The 19,640-nt window shown below is 45.2% G+C and overlaps 2 protein-coding genes across 2 annotated transcripts in view; one reads left to right on the forward strand and one right to left on the reverse strand.

The window, feature by feature from the left end:
• LOC124179222 (protein dachsous) overlaps nt 1–12,814 on the forward strand; it is a 236,201-nt gene extending 223,387 nt beyond the window's left edge. The window contains exons 14-16 of the mRNA XM_046563425.1: nt 6–291; nt 4,543–4,839; nt 8,927–12,814. Of these exons, the coding sequence (XP_046419381.1) occupies nt 6–291; nt 4,543–4,839; nt 8,927–11,568 (3,225 nt within the window). The 3' untranslated portion in view covers nt 11,569–12,814. The remainder of the gene's footprint in view (nt 1–5; nt 292–4,542; nt 4,840–8,926) is intronic.
• On the reverse strand, nt 12,310–15,606 carry LOC124179223 (serine/threonine-protein phosphatase 2A regulatory subunit B'' subunit gamma-like). The gene is made up of 7 exons (XM_046563426.1): nt 15,353–15,606; nt 15,104–15,237; nt 14,580–14,966; nt 14,156–14,481; nt 13,825–14,038; nt 13,591–13,718; nt 12,310–13,474 (listed from the first exon to the last, which is right to left on the reverse strand). Exons 1-7 carry the CDS (start codon nt 15,396–15,398, stop codon nt 13,363–13,365), a joined length of 1,347 nt encoding a protein of 448 aa, XP_046419382.1. The 5' UTR covers nt 15,399–15,606; the 3' UTR covers nt 12,310–13,362.
• Between the last annotated feature and the right edge of the window lie 4,034 nt (nt 15,607–19,640).

Genomic DNA, 19,640 nt, shown 5'->3' on the forward strand with positions numbered 1-19,640 from the left:
TTAAGGTTTCGGCCAGCGATGCGGACCAGGGACTGAACAGCCGCATACTCTATCACATCGTCGACGGCAATCCGGACAACGCGTTCACCATCAATCCACCCTACAGTGGCATCGTTACCACCAACATCGTTCTCGACGGTGAGGTCCGCGACAAGTACAGACTCACGATCATCGCCACTGATCAGGGAAACCCTCAGCTCACCGGCACTGCTGCTCTCAGTATTCGTGTCATCGACGTCAATGACAATCAGCCTACTTTTCCTGAGCCCCGTGACATGTTCGTCTCCGAAGGTAAGTTCATGACGATCGTATTGATATTTTTAGTCAAAACGTGAAGAGGCCAATATAAATGACACCTAATCGTTGCATGACCGTGTCATCGAATGCAATGGTAGCTAGATTGTTATTCTTCAAATACAAATTCTGCAGCTTGGTCCAACTTCTGAATCCTGATCAAATGTTCGTAACGTGAAATTTGAAAACGAACGGAAAATGCGCTACACAGAACGAGAAACAAAAGATCTTATAATATCTGTCGATATGCTCATCATTCGTCCACATTTGCGAAATTTCCGGATGTATTCCGGTCCGCACTGCAGCTTATAGCTAAGGTGGTTACGGAAAGCGGATGCTGATCACGACAGTGAAAGATAAGAAGAAAGAGAGGCATAGAGGTAGGAGTCCTGCTCTTGAAATATAAAGTTAAGTGGTAAAGGATTTATGCCGACATTAAAGTCCAACTGTTGGGAACAATCTGCATAACTTAGCCGCAGCTCGGGCTGTTGTGCCGCGGCGCAAGCTACGATTCTTCTCTCTCGTTCCTTACTCCTCTCCGTTTCTCCTTCTGTCTCACCGACAGTCCTCGCGTCTCCTTTCCTCCGTCTCTCTTTCTTTCGTATCGTCTTTGTCCTCCCCCTCCGGCCTTTGAGCCTCCGATATTGCTCCTCATTGACAGATACAATTCAATGGGCCCACGGGCCCCGGCTGGCCTTAGCCCACGGTGGCGCGACTTAACGGACCATTTAATACGGTGCGTAACTCCCGCCTCCTGATCCCGAAACGCTGAGGACACTCACTCGGGTCAATCGTACAAATTTAAGGAAATACTCAGATCGCTTTTGGCGGGTACGAAATTCGGTGTGGATATTGGATTTGGCACGGAACTCGACCCCCGCAGCATCAGTAAATCACTGGAAGCTTCAACCCGCGCGCGGGTTTCTTTCACCTTGAACGAAAACAAGGTGTACGCGTATCTGGCTTATTCGACTTACCAGCGTTCGATGCCGCCTCAAGTGCTCAGCTGCCAAGAGGAAGAAGAAGAAGAAGAAGAAGAAGAAAAAGATCGAGAAGAATAAATAAGAACCACACGATACACACACATAATACAAAGAAATAATGAACGAAGAGTTAAGTTTCGCCGCGCGCCAACCGGAATATCTGCAGCTGTGCAGAGATTTCGCGCGTGTCTTTTCCGCGGCGCATATCAATTCGGTGAACAATCGCACCTTGCAATCAGGGCGTAATTAAACCAGCTTGTAATCTCGGTTGCGACAAGCCACGTTGCGTGGAAGATCCTCGCAAAACTGCGGGGGTCGTATACTGACAAAAGAAATTTTTCCTCGGCTCTCTTCGGGGTGCCGATGTGCCTGTATTGCATCGCCTCGTTTTAAATGAGCTCGAATTACGTCAAAGTCGAATTTGCGCCTAACCGAAAGTCAGCGAACGCATCTTGTTTTAATGCGTTCTTTATTTATCTATACACAGCACACCCGAAGCTCTCTCCTTATTTGAGGCTTCGACGAGCCGACATCGCGCTGCAGCTTCACCGCTTACCGACTGGCATATATATTATTAATGCAAATTAAACGCGTCGAAATTAATTACATCGAAACTCGGGAGTGTCGTTTTTCTCTATTTTTTTTCTCTATTTTTTTTATTTTTTCTCTACGCTTTGCGATTCTGTTGAAACTCGCCTTCTACTTTTTACTCAAATTTTTTTTTTCACCCGGGTTAAATTCTTCGGGTTCCTCGACCTTACCCTCGGCTTAACATCCGACATTTTGAGACTTATTATTAATAGCTGCCGATATGTATGCACATACAGAGCCCTTTTGACTCCTCGAGAATTTATTCCGTACACGCGCTGCTTCGCCGCAATTTTTAATTTCCGCACGAACATTCACGTCGGTTGTAACGGCGTACGAAGCGCAAGCGCTGCACTTCGGTTGCTGCCCAATCGAAGCGTGCACGGCAATTAAAGATTAGCAAGTAACAACGCCCGTTTCAAAAGTTAACAATCGAAAAACATCGCGATCTGGGAATTGAAAGAGAAAGTTTCGATCAAAAATTTGCCGCCTGATCCAATCGAGGTAAAAGAGTTTAATTGTACGTGAAATCGAGGCTAGCCAAACAATTACGGTGCCATGCTTGTTCGAAGATATCCAGAGCACACGAGCGCGTACAATGTGCGGGAACAGTTGTAGCTCCCATTAAGCAAATCAGCGTTTAGCTAGGAAATCTCGACTTTGACATAGCCCGATTATGGCAGCGTTGAATACGGTATGTGGAGGAATTTTTCCACGGTAGACATTCGTATTACCGTATTATAATAACGGGCAACTTTCCTCGCGATCTAGGCGCTCGATCTCACAGCCGACATTCGACTCAGCTTATCGGTCGCATTAACGAGCGCACGGAGCGTTATGCAGTTGATTTTTTGAGCGAGTACCATATACGTATATCTAAACCGCTTGCGGTAACACACTTGTAGATATTACGGGGGAGGCGAGTAGGTAGGCAGATATTATAATCCGTGTAATAAAAGATTCCACGGTGGAGATATCGATGGTACATCGGTGGGCGACGGCGACCAGAACTAAATGCGCGTTCTGTGCCAATGTGTGCGTCTCTCGCCGCGTGCACATGTGATAAAAAAGCGAGATGAACGGGCCCTGCATCGGTTGGGCCAGGTAGTTTTGGAAGGGGGAAGTGGCACGCGGAAACATTGCCCATATATTATAAACGGCTGTTAATGTCCAAATCGATTTTGGAATATGCGGCCCCCCTATGCGCCGAACCGCCAACCGTACCGAGTCACCACTTCCTCTCGCTCTTGTCTGTATCCAAATCTTTTCATCGATGTTCCTATATCACATCCACCTCGCCTGCCAAATGTCCGTTGGTACAAGGATGGATCCGTACAATTTTCAGTGATAGTAAATGTTTGGGATGTTCTGAGAGAAATACTGGTGATGAGGTAGACCGGTTAGATTATGAAAAATCTTTTCGAAGTAGTTGAGAACGCGGTTTGCACGTGTTCGCTAACACATTGATCTGAGTTGAGACGACGATGAGAGGTTCGCGCAAAACTGGACGAGAAATTTCACCAATAAAAACGGTTACACGAGTTGTGGCGTGATATTTGACTAATGAAAGAATTCGAGAAATGCACGTGGTTTTGATCAGGTAAGTGCGCAGGCGCGAGGATTTGAATTAGTAATTTTCCCATTGGTCAGCTTTTCGCGGGCAGCACGAAATTGAGACGTCAGACGGCGCGTCAGATGCCTCTCTCAACAAGTGCTGCTGCCATACGGGCAGCACGGTTTTTGAACAGTAAATGAATATTAATGGTCTCTGCAGTAGTGTCTATAATATTAAGGTACCTTGAGTAAGGGTTCAGGAGGAAGTGCGGTGAATGATTTTCTTATCTACAGTACCTTTGTGTCTGCGATTCGTTTGCGATTCAGTGAAGAGAACCGAAACTGAAGAGAACCGAATTGAGAGTTCAAATCAGGAATTTTTAAAACAATGATGATTTTTTCTTCTGTCTCACATCACGCTCGGTTCACTTTGTCGAGTGCAATACTCAGCGTACCGCATAGGGGCATGATGCGGGGATTGAAAGATGAAACGAGACGATATCGTGAATTCGATGCATGTTAAGCAACTTTAGCGTAAGCATGGATCGCGAGGGACGAGAGTAGCGCCGAACGCTACGTGTAAGAGCGTCAGTGGCGGGATTCGCATTCGTCGGCGAACCGTCCTTACGGCCGTGATGTCGGAAACAATCAGCGGCTGACAATGCCTGCAAAGTGGTTGGATAATGCAACCTGCATCAGCTCTCGCGCGGCTCAAATCGCTCGCTCGTTTATACTGTATATAGTGTATTATACATTATACACACAGAGACAAGCAGCGCTGCAGCAGAAGAAGAAGCAGCAGCAGCAGCTCATGCATACCAAACGAAGATATTTAAATTCGCGAAAGAGTCGCCACACCGCCGTAGACGCTACCGGAATTAATTCTTATCTGTATCTTGTGCTGCCTTTGCGTGCCATCAGACAACGGAAAACGAAATAACCTGCACCCTGCACTTTTCACTCTCGCGAATTATTGTTGTATACGTACGTATACCGTCTCCGACACGTCTTCGCTGCAGTGTCTTCGACACTGATTGTGCACATTTCACAGAAGAGAACTCGATTCCATCTTCGTCCCAGCACAGGCACGAAAAGTCTAACCCTCGTGTTCTTTCCATTCTAGGTACCGAGGTTGGCTCTCTCCTGACAACGTTGACCGCCAACGACGTCGACAACTCACCGGCCCTCGTTTATCAGTTTGATAACAACACTGGTCCTGGTCCATTCAGCATCGATCGATATAGCGGAAAAGTCATTCTCTCGAAGCAGCTGGATGCGGAAACGCAACCGGAGTACAATCTTCGTGTTTTGGCCAGTGACGGCATCCACGAAGCGTTCACCGAGCTCAACGTCAGAGTCGACGACCTCAATGACAATTCTCCAGAATTCGAACAGGCTGCATACTCGGCCTCGCTTCCAGGTTGGTTTCTTGTCTGAATGTTCTAAAAATGCCTCCCGATCTAGAAGAAACTATGTTTGGATACCAAGAATATCGTTTTATCACAGAAGACTATGATAAGATGTCTCAGTGGCCTCACGACTCTACCGAAACTCATGAGCTGTCTCTTAAAATCCCGCGTCGATAATCTCGTCTATTAATTTCTACGAAAAGCTTATCACTTTTTCAACTGTGCCGTGTTAGTTTTTTTATTACGAATAATTTGTTTCAGTGGTTTTTTGCAAAGTCTGACCAATCCGCACTTACATGTACAGACGGGATTACGTTATCGGCCGGGGTGGTCGCCGTTAGTGTCACGTATGTGACAACAACCTGTCGAGCGGTTTGATTTTTTGCCATTCAACACCGGGAGATGCAATTTCGCAATAATCGGCGCCACGCGCTATATGTCTCACCCGCTCACAGCCGGTTCTCATGCAGTCGTTCATTCCTCTCTTGAGATATCCCTCTTAATCCCGCGTCCTGACACATCCCACGTTTTGTAAGGCAATTTGTTCCTCGCTCACGCGACTCATCGATACCTCGAGCCGACACCAATTAAGAATTAAGCCTATTTACAATCCTTCACGGTATCTAAATATATTATGCTCTATCCGTTGGACACTTATTATGACTCAAGGCACGCACTTATCGCTAGCTATCTCATAATGCCTAAACTATGCGGAATAACCTGTGTCCAATATTTCGCATCAATAACAGTTCTTACACACGCAGCAGCAGAATTAAGAAAAAAAATGTCGACAAAAAAACAGTCGTATATTACACATCTTCAGCTGTGATCTGCGATTTATTATACAACCAAGGAACCCTCTATTAAGTCGTCAATTAGTTTATCAGCGTGTTTGCTAAAACTTTTATAAAACGTAAACATTTTTAAAAGATACTTCGTTTTTTTTTTTTTTTAAATGAATAAATTCCAATCTATTCAATTGAAATTTTTGCAGTTTATGGCGTTTTAACTACGGCTAAGGGACTTGACTGATTAGGAAGAAAAAGAATTACAGAAATTAGTTGGAAAGTAATATGCGGTTAATCGCGTTGGACGAAACGAATATTTAATGAACTCGATTCAAAGTTCATTAGATCGAATTTATTTATCACAGATTAATCCTAAGATTTCACAAATTTTTTATACCACGTGTCAGCTGTTGCGCGAGATTGGTCACTGCCTGGCTCGTGAAATGTAATACATGGAGGAATTTTTATCAAAATAGTGAATCGTTTTGTATCCAAATACTAAAATACCATTTTCGAATAATATTTCGTATTTCATTCCCGTTTTACGCTGAAACGTTAGATTTTATAGCAAAATAATTGCGAGGGAACTCAATCTGCATGATATATTCTCAATTATCTCAAAGTCAATTCGGATTCCGACTCTGAATTCTGGATTATTTTTGCCTTATGCCTCAACGGCAGCGTTGCGTAAGCATACGTTACAGACATCTGGCAATATCGCAAGCCCGTTATCTTGAAAATGACAACTAGCAGAGGACGTGGAGACGCGCGGGAGTTAAAAAGAAACGGCTTTTTTTTTATTATAGACAAGTTGTCCCGTTGCTCGTGTCCTAAACTCGAATTGACACCGGTCCAAGATAACATACTTGTGTAAAAGCTGAACGAGCAAACTAACGAACGTATAACGTACGGTAGGTGAGAAAGCGCGACACTGAGAGTGAGAGCAAGAGAGAGAGAGAGAGTGAGAGAGTAAGAGAGAAGGAGCGAGAGCCGGGACACGAGAAAGAGAGAAATGAGAAGTCGCTTGGCGCTCGCGATTTACAGGTATCGCGCTATGCGCTGTCGCTGTTTGAAGGGAGATGGAACGAGCCGGCAAAATACGAGACCAAGAGAGAACGTTGCACATAAATAAGTCCCCATGCGCAATACGTTGCACCGCTCGTGAAGCCGCATGCAGCCCGCGTTTCTTTGCAGTCCCGATTGTTTAATGCGGCTTAAGACTTATTAAAAATGCATATCGCCCGTATATACGACACCCCGACGGCATAACAGTAATTTAAGAAAGTGAACGCGGGGGGCGAGGAAATCATTTCCAAAAAAAAAAATGTGCAAAAGAAAAAAGAGAGAAGAAAAGAAAAAAAGTTGAAGTTGAAAAAGAAATTCCTAGCTCTCCGTCGTACTTGGGATGAGGGACGGCTTACATACGTGTACCGCGATTTGTGGTGACTTTAACTCAAATCACGACTCCACTGCCTGAACTATGTTGGTGTACGCCTACGTTTAGGTACATCACAATATATATGCATGCAGGTACGAACGTACGTACAGGTATATCGGATACGTTTAAGACGTATTAAAAGGCTGGCGGTGCACGATCGCACTGTCGGTGTATTATCATAATTCTTCCCTTTACGGGGAATTAAATGTTTATGCTCTAAGAAATTCACTTTAATGAACTGCACAAACGGAGGTGCACGTATAGCTGGACTCGAATGCAGGGTGCTAACCTCATGCGAAACTCCAACTCCGATCCCCATTGCGAGGCACAGCGCGGTGCCCAACACCGGGACCACAAATCGTTCGCCACCCGACAATGAATGGCGTTATGCGGTCGATAATTTATGGAAAATGTTCCGGGGTCGCGGCTCCGCCAACACCGCACTAAACGGCCCCAAAACGGACCCTTTTCGAGGTAATATCTCTTTTTCGAGCGTCGTGCAATTTCAGCCTCGCAGTATCCTTTGTCGCAAAAATCAAGAGCGAATGACACGCTCATCATGAGAGGGTATTAATATGTATGATGAAACGACTTTGAACAAACTGAGGGGACAAATCGGGGAAGTCCCGAGATGAAGGAGTCTTGACGTTGCGAGGTCGGTGCAAATTGCCCGATTAGTCTGTGTAAATTCTTGCCGAGAGATGCGAGTATGGCAGAGACTCGTCTTAGTTCCGAGGATCGTATCCTTGCGGTGGGTTATTTCAGATCGTGGAGTCTGCTTGGCGCATTAATGCCGAGTTATCCAACGATTTGAAACGCATCGGAATGATTTTTTCGCACTGTACCCGCAGAACCGCGCCGCGTCCTGCCGCGATTTATACGACTGGTTATTATTTCATACTTCCGTTCAGTTGGTGTCAGGACAGCTTATCCTCTGGGGCTCGGTCCGGCGGTACTGACCTGGCCTTTCCTGCACGACCGTGTCCGTTCATCCTGGAGGCCATCTGCCAACGCGGCTGATACACCCGGATAAAAATCGAAATTAGCAAGTTTTTTTTTTTTTTTTTCAACGCGAAAAAAGGCTATTTAGCAAGTTCGTTTATCGACTTCGCTACATCCATGAAGGTAATGATAGCTTGTCTAAATAGTCGATTATCGATTTACAGCAGATGCCGCCGCAAAAAATATTCATCAGTCAGAAAAATTGTTTCGAGTTTGTTTTTGTACACAATTCTTATGCACCCTTGTCCGTCAAGTTTTGTACCTGCGTCACCTCTCGACTATATGGTATATACTTAACGCGGCTTACGTATGGCATATTAATTCAACTCTACCGACATTGGCGTTAATTAGTAAAAGCGACCTCGCTCGGGACTCTGAGGCTTAACGTCGTCGTTGGTGCAGTTTCATTAGCCGTTTAAAGAGACCTTCGCCATTCTCGAGGACGTCTGCACAGACATATATACATGAGTAAAAAGCATAATATTGAACCCAACTCTCTCACTCTCTCTCTCTCTCTCTCTGTTTCTCTCCATCACGGTGATGAGATTAATTAACCTGAGCACCGCGACGTAACCTTGCTGATACTTTTCTCGAGTTCGTTTCAGTTGAGCCGTCTCTCTTATAACGGAAACTTAATACGGTGTAGATTCGATCTCCACGATAAATCCAGCAACAAATATCTATAACCTGGGAAAAAATAAATTGCAAACACTGTAGTAGCGAGGTGGTATGAAAAAAAGTTTCTAAAGCAGCCGCCTCAATTCTTGTAGTTAAATAAGTACAAGAATAACATAACTCGTTCGTTCGAACAGACGTTTCTACAACGTGCATGAATCGACGGATGTTCACCCGACCCTTTTTTTATTCCAGATGGTCAAGGCGAGATTCAAGAAGTCCTGGCGGTCAACGCAACGGACAAGGACCTCTCGGAAAAGAATTCGAGGATTCGGTACAACCTCGTGAGTCCAGTAAAGGGATTCAGCGTCCATCCGGAAACGGGGATGGTGCTGGTGAACAGAACGGCGCTTCCAAGGCCGCTGCCGAAGGACGTGGAGCTCGCGGTATCGGCCCAGGACTCAGGGCAGCCGTCGAGGTCATCGGTCTGCACGGTGGTAGTGAGGCTAAGCACGCTGAAGAGCACTCAACCGGGCAAAGAGTTCCGAATAAACGTAACGGAAAACGCGGAGCGGGGCACGACGTTGATGAGACTCTCTGACATAGACCTGATTGACGGAGACGCGATATTGTCCGGTGACGAGAACGGGCTCTTCGAGGTCTCCCGAGGCAAGCTGATCCTGGTTAAGAACCTGGACAGAGAAACGAAGGACCGCTTCGTCCTGCGGCTCGGATCGCGGGGCGAGAATTCCTCGGCCTCGGTGGTCGTCGTTAACGTCGAAGACGTGAACGACAACTATCCGGAGTTCGATCGAGCGCTCTACGAGGTATCGATAAAAGAGGACGCCGAGAAGGGCAGCACCGTCGTCGTAGTCAGAGCCAGGGACACCGACAAGCCTGACACACCGGCGGCGACCGTCACTTACGACATAACTTCCGGTAACGATCTTGGCCTCTTCCGCGTCGAGAAGGCTTCCGGTATCGTTCTAGTCAACGCCAGCCTAGACTGCGACCTCGGTCCCGAGGTCCACGTGCTCGTCATCATGGCATGCGACCTCCACCCTTCGGCTCCGCTCTGCACACTCACCAGACTCCGCGTCCACCTCGAGGACGTGAACGACAACTCGCCGAGGTTCCCGGTCTCGGAGTACCTGGAGATCGTGGGTGAGAACGAGTCCATAGGGACGAGGATATTCACCGCGAGAGCTACAGATCTTGATCGAGGAATCTACGGAGCCTTGAACTACTCCATAGTCTCGGCGGCGGCGTCGGGCTTTTCGGAAATCGACGACTCGTGGAGACTCTTCGCCGTCGACTCGAAGTCGGGGCTCGTTTCAACCCGCGCCGTCTTCGACTACGAGCAGAGGAACCACTACGCTTTCACCCTTCGGGCCACCGACACCGGCGGAAGGACAGCCGCGATTAGGGTCCGCGTGGAAATCGACTCCAGGGACGAGTTCTACCCCCAGTTTACGGAGCGGATGTACAAGTTCGCGATACGGAACACCCTCATTACCCCCGGCACCGTAATCGGTCTTATCACCGCCACCGACAGGGACAAAGGACCCGACGGTCGGGTCGTGTACCAACTGACGTCCCAGCATCCGTCCTTCAAGCTTAACCGAACCACCGGCGCTCTGATAGTAAAACAAAAGTTGACAAATGTCGCCGAGGAATCGCGACTCGTGGTGTCCGCGAGCTCGGGACGACAGGGCTCCCTCTCGAACATGACCGTTGTCGAGATAACGATCGACGAATCGGCCGCTGACATCGGCTCCAACATGGCGGTCGCGGCCGCCGGGGGCCTCGCCGACTGGGCCCTGGGCCTGCTGATAGCGCTGCTGCTGGTGGTGGTCGCCTTCGGCGGGATATTCTTATTCCTGCACATGCGGAACCGGCGTCACAAGAAGGGAGCGAAGCCGAGGCTGAACGGCGAGAGCACGGTAACGACGTCGAACAGCTACGTCGATCCCAGCGCCTTCGACACGATACCGATACGCAGCGGGGGGGCGACGAGCCAATTCGCGCCACCAAAATACGACGAGATACCGCCCTACGGCACTTCCGGTCAGTCGGCGCCACAACAGGCCACATCCGAGATCTCGGGCAGCGATCAGTCCGGCTCTTCGGGGCGGGGATCGGCCGAGGACGACGGCGAGGACGAGGAGATAAGGATGATAAACGAGGGCCAACAGGGCGGCGACTCGGCGAGCGATCTCTCGGTTCACAACACTCAGGAGTACCTCGCTCGGCTGGGAATCGTCGATCCGCCAACCGGGACGCCGAGGCGACCACCGGAAGCGCTCCCGCTGGACAGCCTGCACCTTTTCGAGGATGAAACCTCTGCGGAGGCGGACATCGCGACGCTGATATACGGAAAGATCAGCGAGGCCGGGCGGCCAACTTCCGGTCTCGAGGCGCCCCAGCCCTCGATGAACGGCTCTCTGAGCTCCATCGTCCACTCGGAGGAGGAGCTCACAGGGTCCTACAACTGGGACTACCTCCTTGATTGGGGACCGCAGTACCAACCGCTCGCCCACGTCTTCGGCGAGATCGCGAGGCTCAAGGACGACGCGGCCAGCGTGCAGAGCGGGAACTCTGCGGGCAGCAAGAGCAAGCCTGTCCATAAGGCCCCCCCGCCCCCCCTCCTAACATCGGTTGCTCCCAGGTCGCTCGCGGCTCCCGCGCTAGCGAGGGGGATCGTTCCGAGGTCGCCGATCAGCCACGACGGATCGACCTTCCCGTCGGCCGCCCTAAGCCCCAGCTTTTCCCCCTCTCTCTCGCCCCTCGCGACCAGGAGTCCCAGCATAAGTCCCCTCGTCCCCCCCGGGGCCCAGCGGTCGAGCCAAGGGCCGCAGCGCGGCATGCCGGTTGCGGATTCGGAGCTGAGGATCTAGGCTGAAGGGGGGTGGGAGATAAATTAATAGGACAATGTTTCAAATTTTAACTGTAGTAGGTATCCGCGACTTTGGACTGCTGCTACGCGGCAGATACGAAGCTGGTGAAGTGTGCGTGATTCGGATATTTATAAATCACTTTGTTTACCAGTGACCGATGCGGTGTGGATTTGTTTTAACGATGCGACGATATACATATTATATAACGGTGTAAATATGAGTATATATAATTGAGAATAAGAAACGACTGAACTCCTAGGACTTATCGATACGTTACGTAGGATCGGACTCGCGATTACTGAACTCACTGAGGAACCTCGCATAGCGCGGGTATGAGCGTTGAATACAAATATATACGTACGTTGTGATTTTGGTCGAGACGCGTAATATAATGTCGCGACCGACGCAAAAGTTCGAAATATACTCAGTATTTCATTGTAAAGCTTTTAGATAGATATGAAAAAGTGGCCATATATATAACGTTCCAAAAATTGCATTCGTCAGTGAAATGGAATTTAATATACCGATCAATATACATATAAATGAAACTACATCTTGCCTTACTGCATTGCCACTTTTGTACAGTATGATAAACGATTAGTTTTTAATAAATATATACGTATGCTGTAACTACGTTATGCGGGACAAAACAAGTGTAAAGTGAAAGAAGATTTAGAATGTATCGTATACGACGAAGTGTTGAGCTGTATTATTGATGATTGAATACAGGTACATATAATATTTGGTGAAAAATAAATTTTTATTCAAGTAAGCACGAGGAAGCAGGAAATAAATCTGTACATAGATAATTTTGCCTGTGCCAGGATTTCCATCTAGCTTTATACGCACGTTGCTGAATTGTACAGAATAACAATAAAAGAAGACTAGAACGAAAAGAAATTAATCTGTGCTTGAGTAGCCTTGTACATACACATAGATGTATAATTTTAATGATAATAATATTAAGGATAACGATAATGATAACAATTTTTGTTATAATCAAAAAATAGACTGCCACAATTAAGTCGGTCTGGTTTCACTGTGTTTAGTGCATTGTTTTTGGAAATTGAAGCGAAAGAATTTTAGGAAAATAAAATAATGAGAAACAGTAACTCGCTAAATGAAACGAGTTGTTGTAAACTATATGTAATAATGTTGTCTAGCACTTAACGAAAGTATAAGTTAAATTATTATTGAACATAGGGAAACCGTCCCATTTATATTATTATTATTATTATTATTATTATTAAAAAACCACGAACGAACTGATTTGAATCGTGGTTTATGTTGAACTCATGTTGTTCTTGTATTATACATCGCACGCAGGCTATATAGTAGATTTCAATTTTCAAATTAAAAAACTGGACAGCAGAGAACGTATTACGTATATGTAAAGTAAAAGAAATAGCGAAGCGCGTTGCCATGAATGTACTATCTTACATGGTACGTGAGAACTAAGATATTACCGTTTACATATTATATTTTGTATAAAAAAGAACCTTTCCCCCTCCTGTACAAACCTTTAAAAACGAAATCCACTATTGTGGGCCTTAATAAATGAATTTTGTAAAAAAAAAAAAAAAAGAAAATGGTGTACCAAATTCACAATCATAATTCTGTTATTCATTCCTACTACTGTTGTTACATAGTTTTTTCTATAATATTCATTTCACGAATGGGTGAAAATTATTTAGATATATTTAAAACTGTACCGTTAATCAAAAATTAAATATTGATGAAAATGTATCAAAATTCTGATCGGACAATGCATAGCGTATTTAAAATACTGGTGCATCAAACGTGGGAGGACTCATCTCCATTATCCGCTGCCATAGCTTCTCGATTTTCGTAAGCCCAGAACCCGTGGAATTCTATCAAAATACTGACCATAGTATCGCCTTGTCCACTGTAACGGAAACAGGAATGACAATTGTCAGATGAAAGGGCAATCCAATCACCGATCCAACTGGAGTACGAGTATAATTTTTCTATCACGATGACAACAATTCGCAATTTACTCACCACGATAAAAGATCTTGTAGCGTGATTTTGCAGGGATCAGCTGGTTTTACCATGTCAAATATTTCATCCTTAACATCTTCAAAACTTACTGGCTCTTGACCATGCATCGTCATTTGCTCTTGGATTGCCTAGACCATGAATTGAAAGTATTAAATTATAAATTGTTATAATCGCCTACTAATCAAGTTAAAATCAGGTTTACAGAACGTTAATAATAATCATACATCAACATACCCGAAAGAAGTAATTGAGGCAGAAAGTATCGAGGTATCCACGGTTATTAATATCGAGAATACGGAATAAGTAGTGGAGACTTTGTGGTTCGTGACGGTTTTCCAGAGCCAGGACGAAGTCCAAATACGTTTTATAGTCCATCTCACCCTCGTAAGTCAAACACTCCTGGAAGACCCTCTCAAGAAAGACTCCGGTGAGCGTACCTGTACCATAGCTGCACAAAATGAAATTATATCACAAAATGAAAAGTAAGCAACACGAGAACAACGGCATTTTTCATTTAGAAAAAGCCTTCGACGATTAAATCAAAATGTTACGTAATTATTTTTACCCAGAGAGTTCTTCTTTGTTGAGCATGCCATTATGATCTCGATCGAGATTTAAATATTGACCATAAACTTTCAGGGCGGACGGTGCAGAGAACCAGTTGGCTTCTTGAAGATCCTTGGGCAGATCCTCGTCACGCAACTCTAAAAGGTCATCAAGAAAACTACATGCTAAAATGTCTTGTATTCTCACTCTTCCTGTCCTCAGTGGGTCTAGGAAAAAGAGGAATTTTCTAACTGCGGTACAAACGTAGAACGAATGAAAAGATTTCTCAAGCCCTTCAAGCTGTGGTAGCGTGGGAATTAGTTCCAAAATATAATTCTCCAAGTCCTGAAAGGAAATCGTAATGTTATTAAAATGTTTAGTCTGCTTTACGAATTCCCAGTAATTTTTCAAGTAACTGACAATAATATGGCGTCGATTCTTACAGACTCTCTGAGGTATCCCTGTCCAGTGACATCGTAAAGGGATAAACCAATACGAGTTTGGTGAAGCCAGACTTTCCTCATGACATAGTTGAACAATGCCATGATACTAATGCGCCCGTGAGGATCGCCTTGCTGCAGCTTGGCAAAAACAACCGCTGTAAAGTAAGGAGCACATTTCGAGCCTGCGAGAGCACCAACTTTTTTGAAATCCTCATAATTGATCAATTGCTCGTCCCCTGAGATTGGTTTACTGTGGTGTTTGTCCAAAAGTACCCACAGAGCCTTGAGCTCATTGTTATCGAGCAATTGGCGAGACCGTTTTTGAAGAAATAAGGCTCGCGTTTCCTCTCGTAATTTCTGTGGTAGGATTTCATCCTCTTTCGGTAACTAAAATTTTTACCGAATTAAAGACCGTAAGTAACGAAGTCGAATTCGAAGTGCAATTGTGGACGTGTGGAAGATTTGAATCAAAGATTCGTATATTTCAATTTTTAAATACCTGTAGAATATTGACTATAATATACCTTGAAATAAAACTTTGGTATGACTTTATAGGTTAGATCCTTGTCTTCAGCCTTGGTCCCTTTCCATTCTCTGTATATTTTTTGAAATAGCTCGTCCTCCTTCCTCTCAAGTTCATGGACGCTTTTTTCGTCGGCTATAAAGGTAAACAAGTGTCATGATGTCAACAATACGATCAACGATTCGTGTTAATATCGTCATCATATCATTCTTGCTAAGTATTTATTCGAAGATTGGCTCGTATACTTTACGTTTATTCGCCAATGCGCATTTATTCAACAATTCTGTCAAATCCATTAATTTTCACTCTCGTCAATACAAACGAAAAATATTTCGTTAAGTAATACAAACAATAATATTACTAAAAAGAACACTATTTACATCCGTACGACGGAACTCGTAGATTGGATCCACGCTGAATCCACAATTTTCAGACCTGCGCGACTAAGCGATAACCAACAGACTACAACCAATCATCGCACAGCCTGAGAACGTTGATCACCGAAACTAAACAGCATTGGTTATCGTCTGTTGTTCGTTTGTTGTCTCGCATTCACGGTGAACGCGCAATATCAGCAAACTATTCTACGAGCGTTGCCGGGGACGTTGACTGAAGAATATGAGGACGAATACCCCTGGGTAAATATTTGTGACCAGTTTTCGTCGGGCAAATGGGCCCAGGTGGGCCTGAGAGAGTAGGAGGGTTCTGCTCTATCGACTCTACCTAACGGGCTCGCACCGACATTCGTAGCAGCCAAAGTAGTGTCGGTATGGAAGCTTGAGATTGTGTCGGTACAAAATGAGTACGTGAGACTACTTAGCGACTGCGACTTAGAATTGTCCATCAGCTCGATCATCCCCGTGAGAAGATGCGCAACCGCGTCAACCGCCAGACGCCTCAGACGACCACCGCGTCGACCGCCAACGACCGCAACAACCTCCAAGCACCTCCAACCACCATCTACCACCTCCGACCACGTTCGTCCTCCTCGTCCACCTCGCCCCGTCCTCCGCCTGCTCCTCCTCCGCCCCCCCCCCCCCCCCCCCCGCATCCTCCACGTTATCGTCGTGCTCCTCAACCACCGCCGATCACTTCCGACCACCGCCAAACACTTCCTACCCCCTTCAATCACCTCCACGCACCTCCTGTCACCTCCTTCCACCTCCAAATGCCGCCGACCACTTGCTACCACCCCCTGTCACCTCCAACCTCCACCTACCAGCTTCTACCATTTCCGAACGTCTCCAACCACCTTCGTCCTCTTAGTCCCCCTGATCCACCATGTATTTTACAACATTAATATTCGTAATTATTCCAACAACCTTTCACTTGCTCTCTCGATATTGAATTATCGTAGGCATAGAATCGAAATGCTGATTTTTGCAACTGAAGAATATATCTTTAGTGAACGGCTGACCATCAAAGGGCCTAGCTGATTGAGTCTGGAATCGGCAGGAAAGATAAAGTGCGTGTTTCTTGTCTGAAATGTAGAAACTGAAATCATTATACATCATATCATATCATCATACATCATCATACATCATACATCATACATCATCATACCTAGTATTACAGTTCAAAACCAAAGTTTGAATTTTCGGATGTTCGGAAAGTGACGTCACCAATCTAAAATCGGCTAGCCGAGTTCCTCAGTCTGGTAACAACCGCGCAGTAGAGCGGACGGTTGAGAGTCGCGCTCCGCAAACTTCGAGTACCGGGTTCTCAACCTCCCGGATCCCGCGCTTCGGGTCCGCTACGTATTTCGAGTACCGGGTTCTCAACCTCCCGGATCCCGCGCTTCGGGTCCGCTACGCGGTGAAACTCGACTTCCAGGATAAGCGCTCCGTGGTTCATGGTTCATGTTTACAATAAATTATTTCAATTCGTTTTTCGCGCAAGCTGAAATTCAGTAGCTGTCAGTCCGCTAATAAAATTTCTCGACTTCCAGGGTAAGCGCTCCGTGGTTCCTGGTTCATGTTTACAATAAATTATTTCAATTCGTTTTTCGCGCAAGCTGAAATTCATTAGCTGTCAGTCCGCTAATAAAATTTCTCGACTTCCAGGATAAGCGCTCCGTGGTTCCTGGTTCATGTTTACAATAAATTATTTCAATTCGTTTTTCGCGCAAGCTGGAATTCAGTAGGTGTCAGTCCGCTAATACAATTTCTTGACTTCCAGGATAAGCGCTCCGTGGTTCCTGGTTCATGTTTACAATAAATTATTTCAATTCGTTTTTCGCGCACGCCCAAATTCAGTAGCTGTCGGTGCGCTAATAAAATTTCTTGACTTCCAGGATAAGCGCTCCGTGGTTCCTGGTTCATGTTTACAATAAATTATTTCAATTCGTTTTTCGCGCAAGCTGAAATTCAGTAGCTGTCAGTCCGCTAATAAAATTTTTCGACTTCCAGGATAAGCGCTCCGTGGTTCCTGGTTCATGTTTACAATAAATTATTTCAATTCGTTTTTCGCGCAAGCTGAAATTCAGTAGCTGTCAGTCCGCTAATAAAATTTTTCGACTTCCAGGATAAGCGCTCCGTGGTTCCTGGTTCATGTTTACAATAAATTATTTCAATTCGTTTTTCGCGCACGCCCAAATTCAGTAGCTGTCGGTGCGCTAATAAAATTTCTATAACTCTACAATCTTTTCATAATCTTTCTGGTAAAATATGTCGTTAAAAAAATTATATCAAACCTTACACATTATTTTTGATTTGTTCTCATGCTGAAAATATTTATTAGTATTCGAGGTATAACTCGAGGTGGTTGGCGGTTTTCGTTGGAGGTAGTTAGGTGTGGTTGCGGGTATTATAATCTCGGTGATTTAGGAGGAGGGGGACGAGGATTTGTGCTCGGTGAGTAAGACACTTTTATAATATTTCATGGCAATTGTAATTATATTTTATCTGAAATTTCTCAAACTTCTCATGTTTACATTGAATTATTTCAATTCATTTTTTGCGCAAGCACAAATTCAGTAGCTATGAATCAGCTCATACAATTTATTATATTATTAATTAATTGATTAATATTCCTATAATATTTAATGGCAATTGTAATTATATTTCATCTGGAATATTACAAACTTGTCACGTTCACAATAAATTATTTCAATTCATTTTTCGTGCAAGTACATATTTAGTAGCTATGAATAATCTTATACAATTTATTATATTAATAATTAATTATTTAATCAATAACTCAATTATATTAATCCTTACACAAAATTTTCGATGTGTTCTTATACTGAAAATATTTATTACTATTCAAGGTATAACCTGAGGTGGTTGAAGGTGGTCGGAGGTGGACGAGGAGGAGGACGAGGAGGGCGAGGATTTGTGCTGGGTGAGTAAAACACTTTTATAATATTTGATGGCAATTGTAATTCTATTTCATCTGAAATATTACAAACTTGTCACGTTTACAATAAATTATTTCAATTCATTTTTCGTGCAAGCACATATTCAGTAGTTATGAATAATCTTGTACAATTTATTGTATTATTAATTAATTGATTAATCACATTAATCCTTACACAATATTTTTGATGTGTTCCTATACTAAAAATATTCATTACTATTCCAGGTATCACCCGAGGTGGTCGGAGGTGGACGAGGAGGAGGACGAGGTGGACGAGGAGGAGGCGGGGTGGGTCGTGGGAGAGGACCTCTCCTCTCCTCGGAGGTGGGGAGGGGGAGGGGCAGGGAAGTGGGAGAGGTGGGCGGGGAGGGGGAAGGGACGGGAAGGGAAGGGTTGGGGCGGTGAGGGGGGCGGGAGGGAGGGCGGGCGGGTGGGCAGGTGGGAGGGAGAGAGTGGAGAACGGATGTCGATGCGAGCCCGTTAGAGTCAATAGAGCAGTACACCCCCCCCCTGCTGCGCCCTACCCCCCTCCCTCCCACCCACCCGCCCTCCCTCCCTCCCTCCCTCCCTCCCCCCGCACCGCCGCCCTCCCGACCCCGCCCCTTCCCTTCCCTTCCCGTCCCTTCCCCCTCCCCGCCCACCTCTCCCACTTCCCTGCCCCTCCCCCTCCCCTCCTCTGAGGAGAGGAGAGGTCCTCTCCCACGACCCACCCCGCCTCCTCCTCGTCCTCCTCCTGGTCCACCTCGTCCTCCTCCTCGTCCACCTCCGACCACCTCCAACCACCGCCAACCACCTCGGGTTATACCTGGAATAGTAATGAATATTTTTAGTATGAGAACACATCAAAAATATTGTATAAGGATTAATATAATTAATTAATTAATTAATAATATAATAAATTGTATAAGATTAATCATAGCTACTGAATATGTGCTTGCACGAGAAATGTATTGAAATAATTTATTGTAAACGTGACAAGTTTGTAATATTTCACATGAAATATGATTACAATTGCCGTTAAATATTATAAGAATATTAATTAATTAATTAATAATATAATAAATTGTATAAGCTTATTCATAGCTACTGAATATGTGCTTGCGCGAAAAATGAATTGAAATAATTTTATGTAACCATGACTAGTTTGAAATATTTTAGATAAAATATAATTACAATTGCCA

Source organism: Neodiprion fabricii, chromosome 3, assembly GCF_021155785.1.
Source record: "Neodiprion fabricii isolate iyNeoFabr1 chromosome 3, iyNeoFabr1.1, whole genome shotgun sequence".
NCBI lineage: Eukaryota > Metazoa > Arthropoda > Insecta > Hymenoptera > Diprionidae > Neodiprion > Neodiprion fabricii.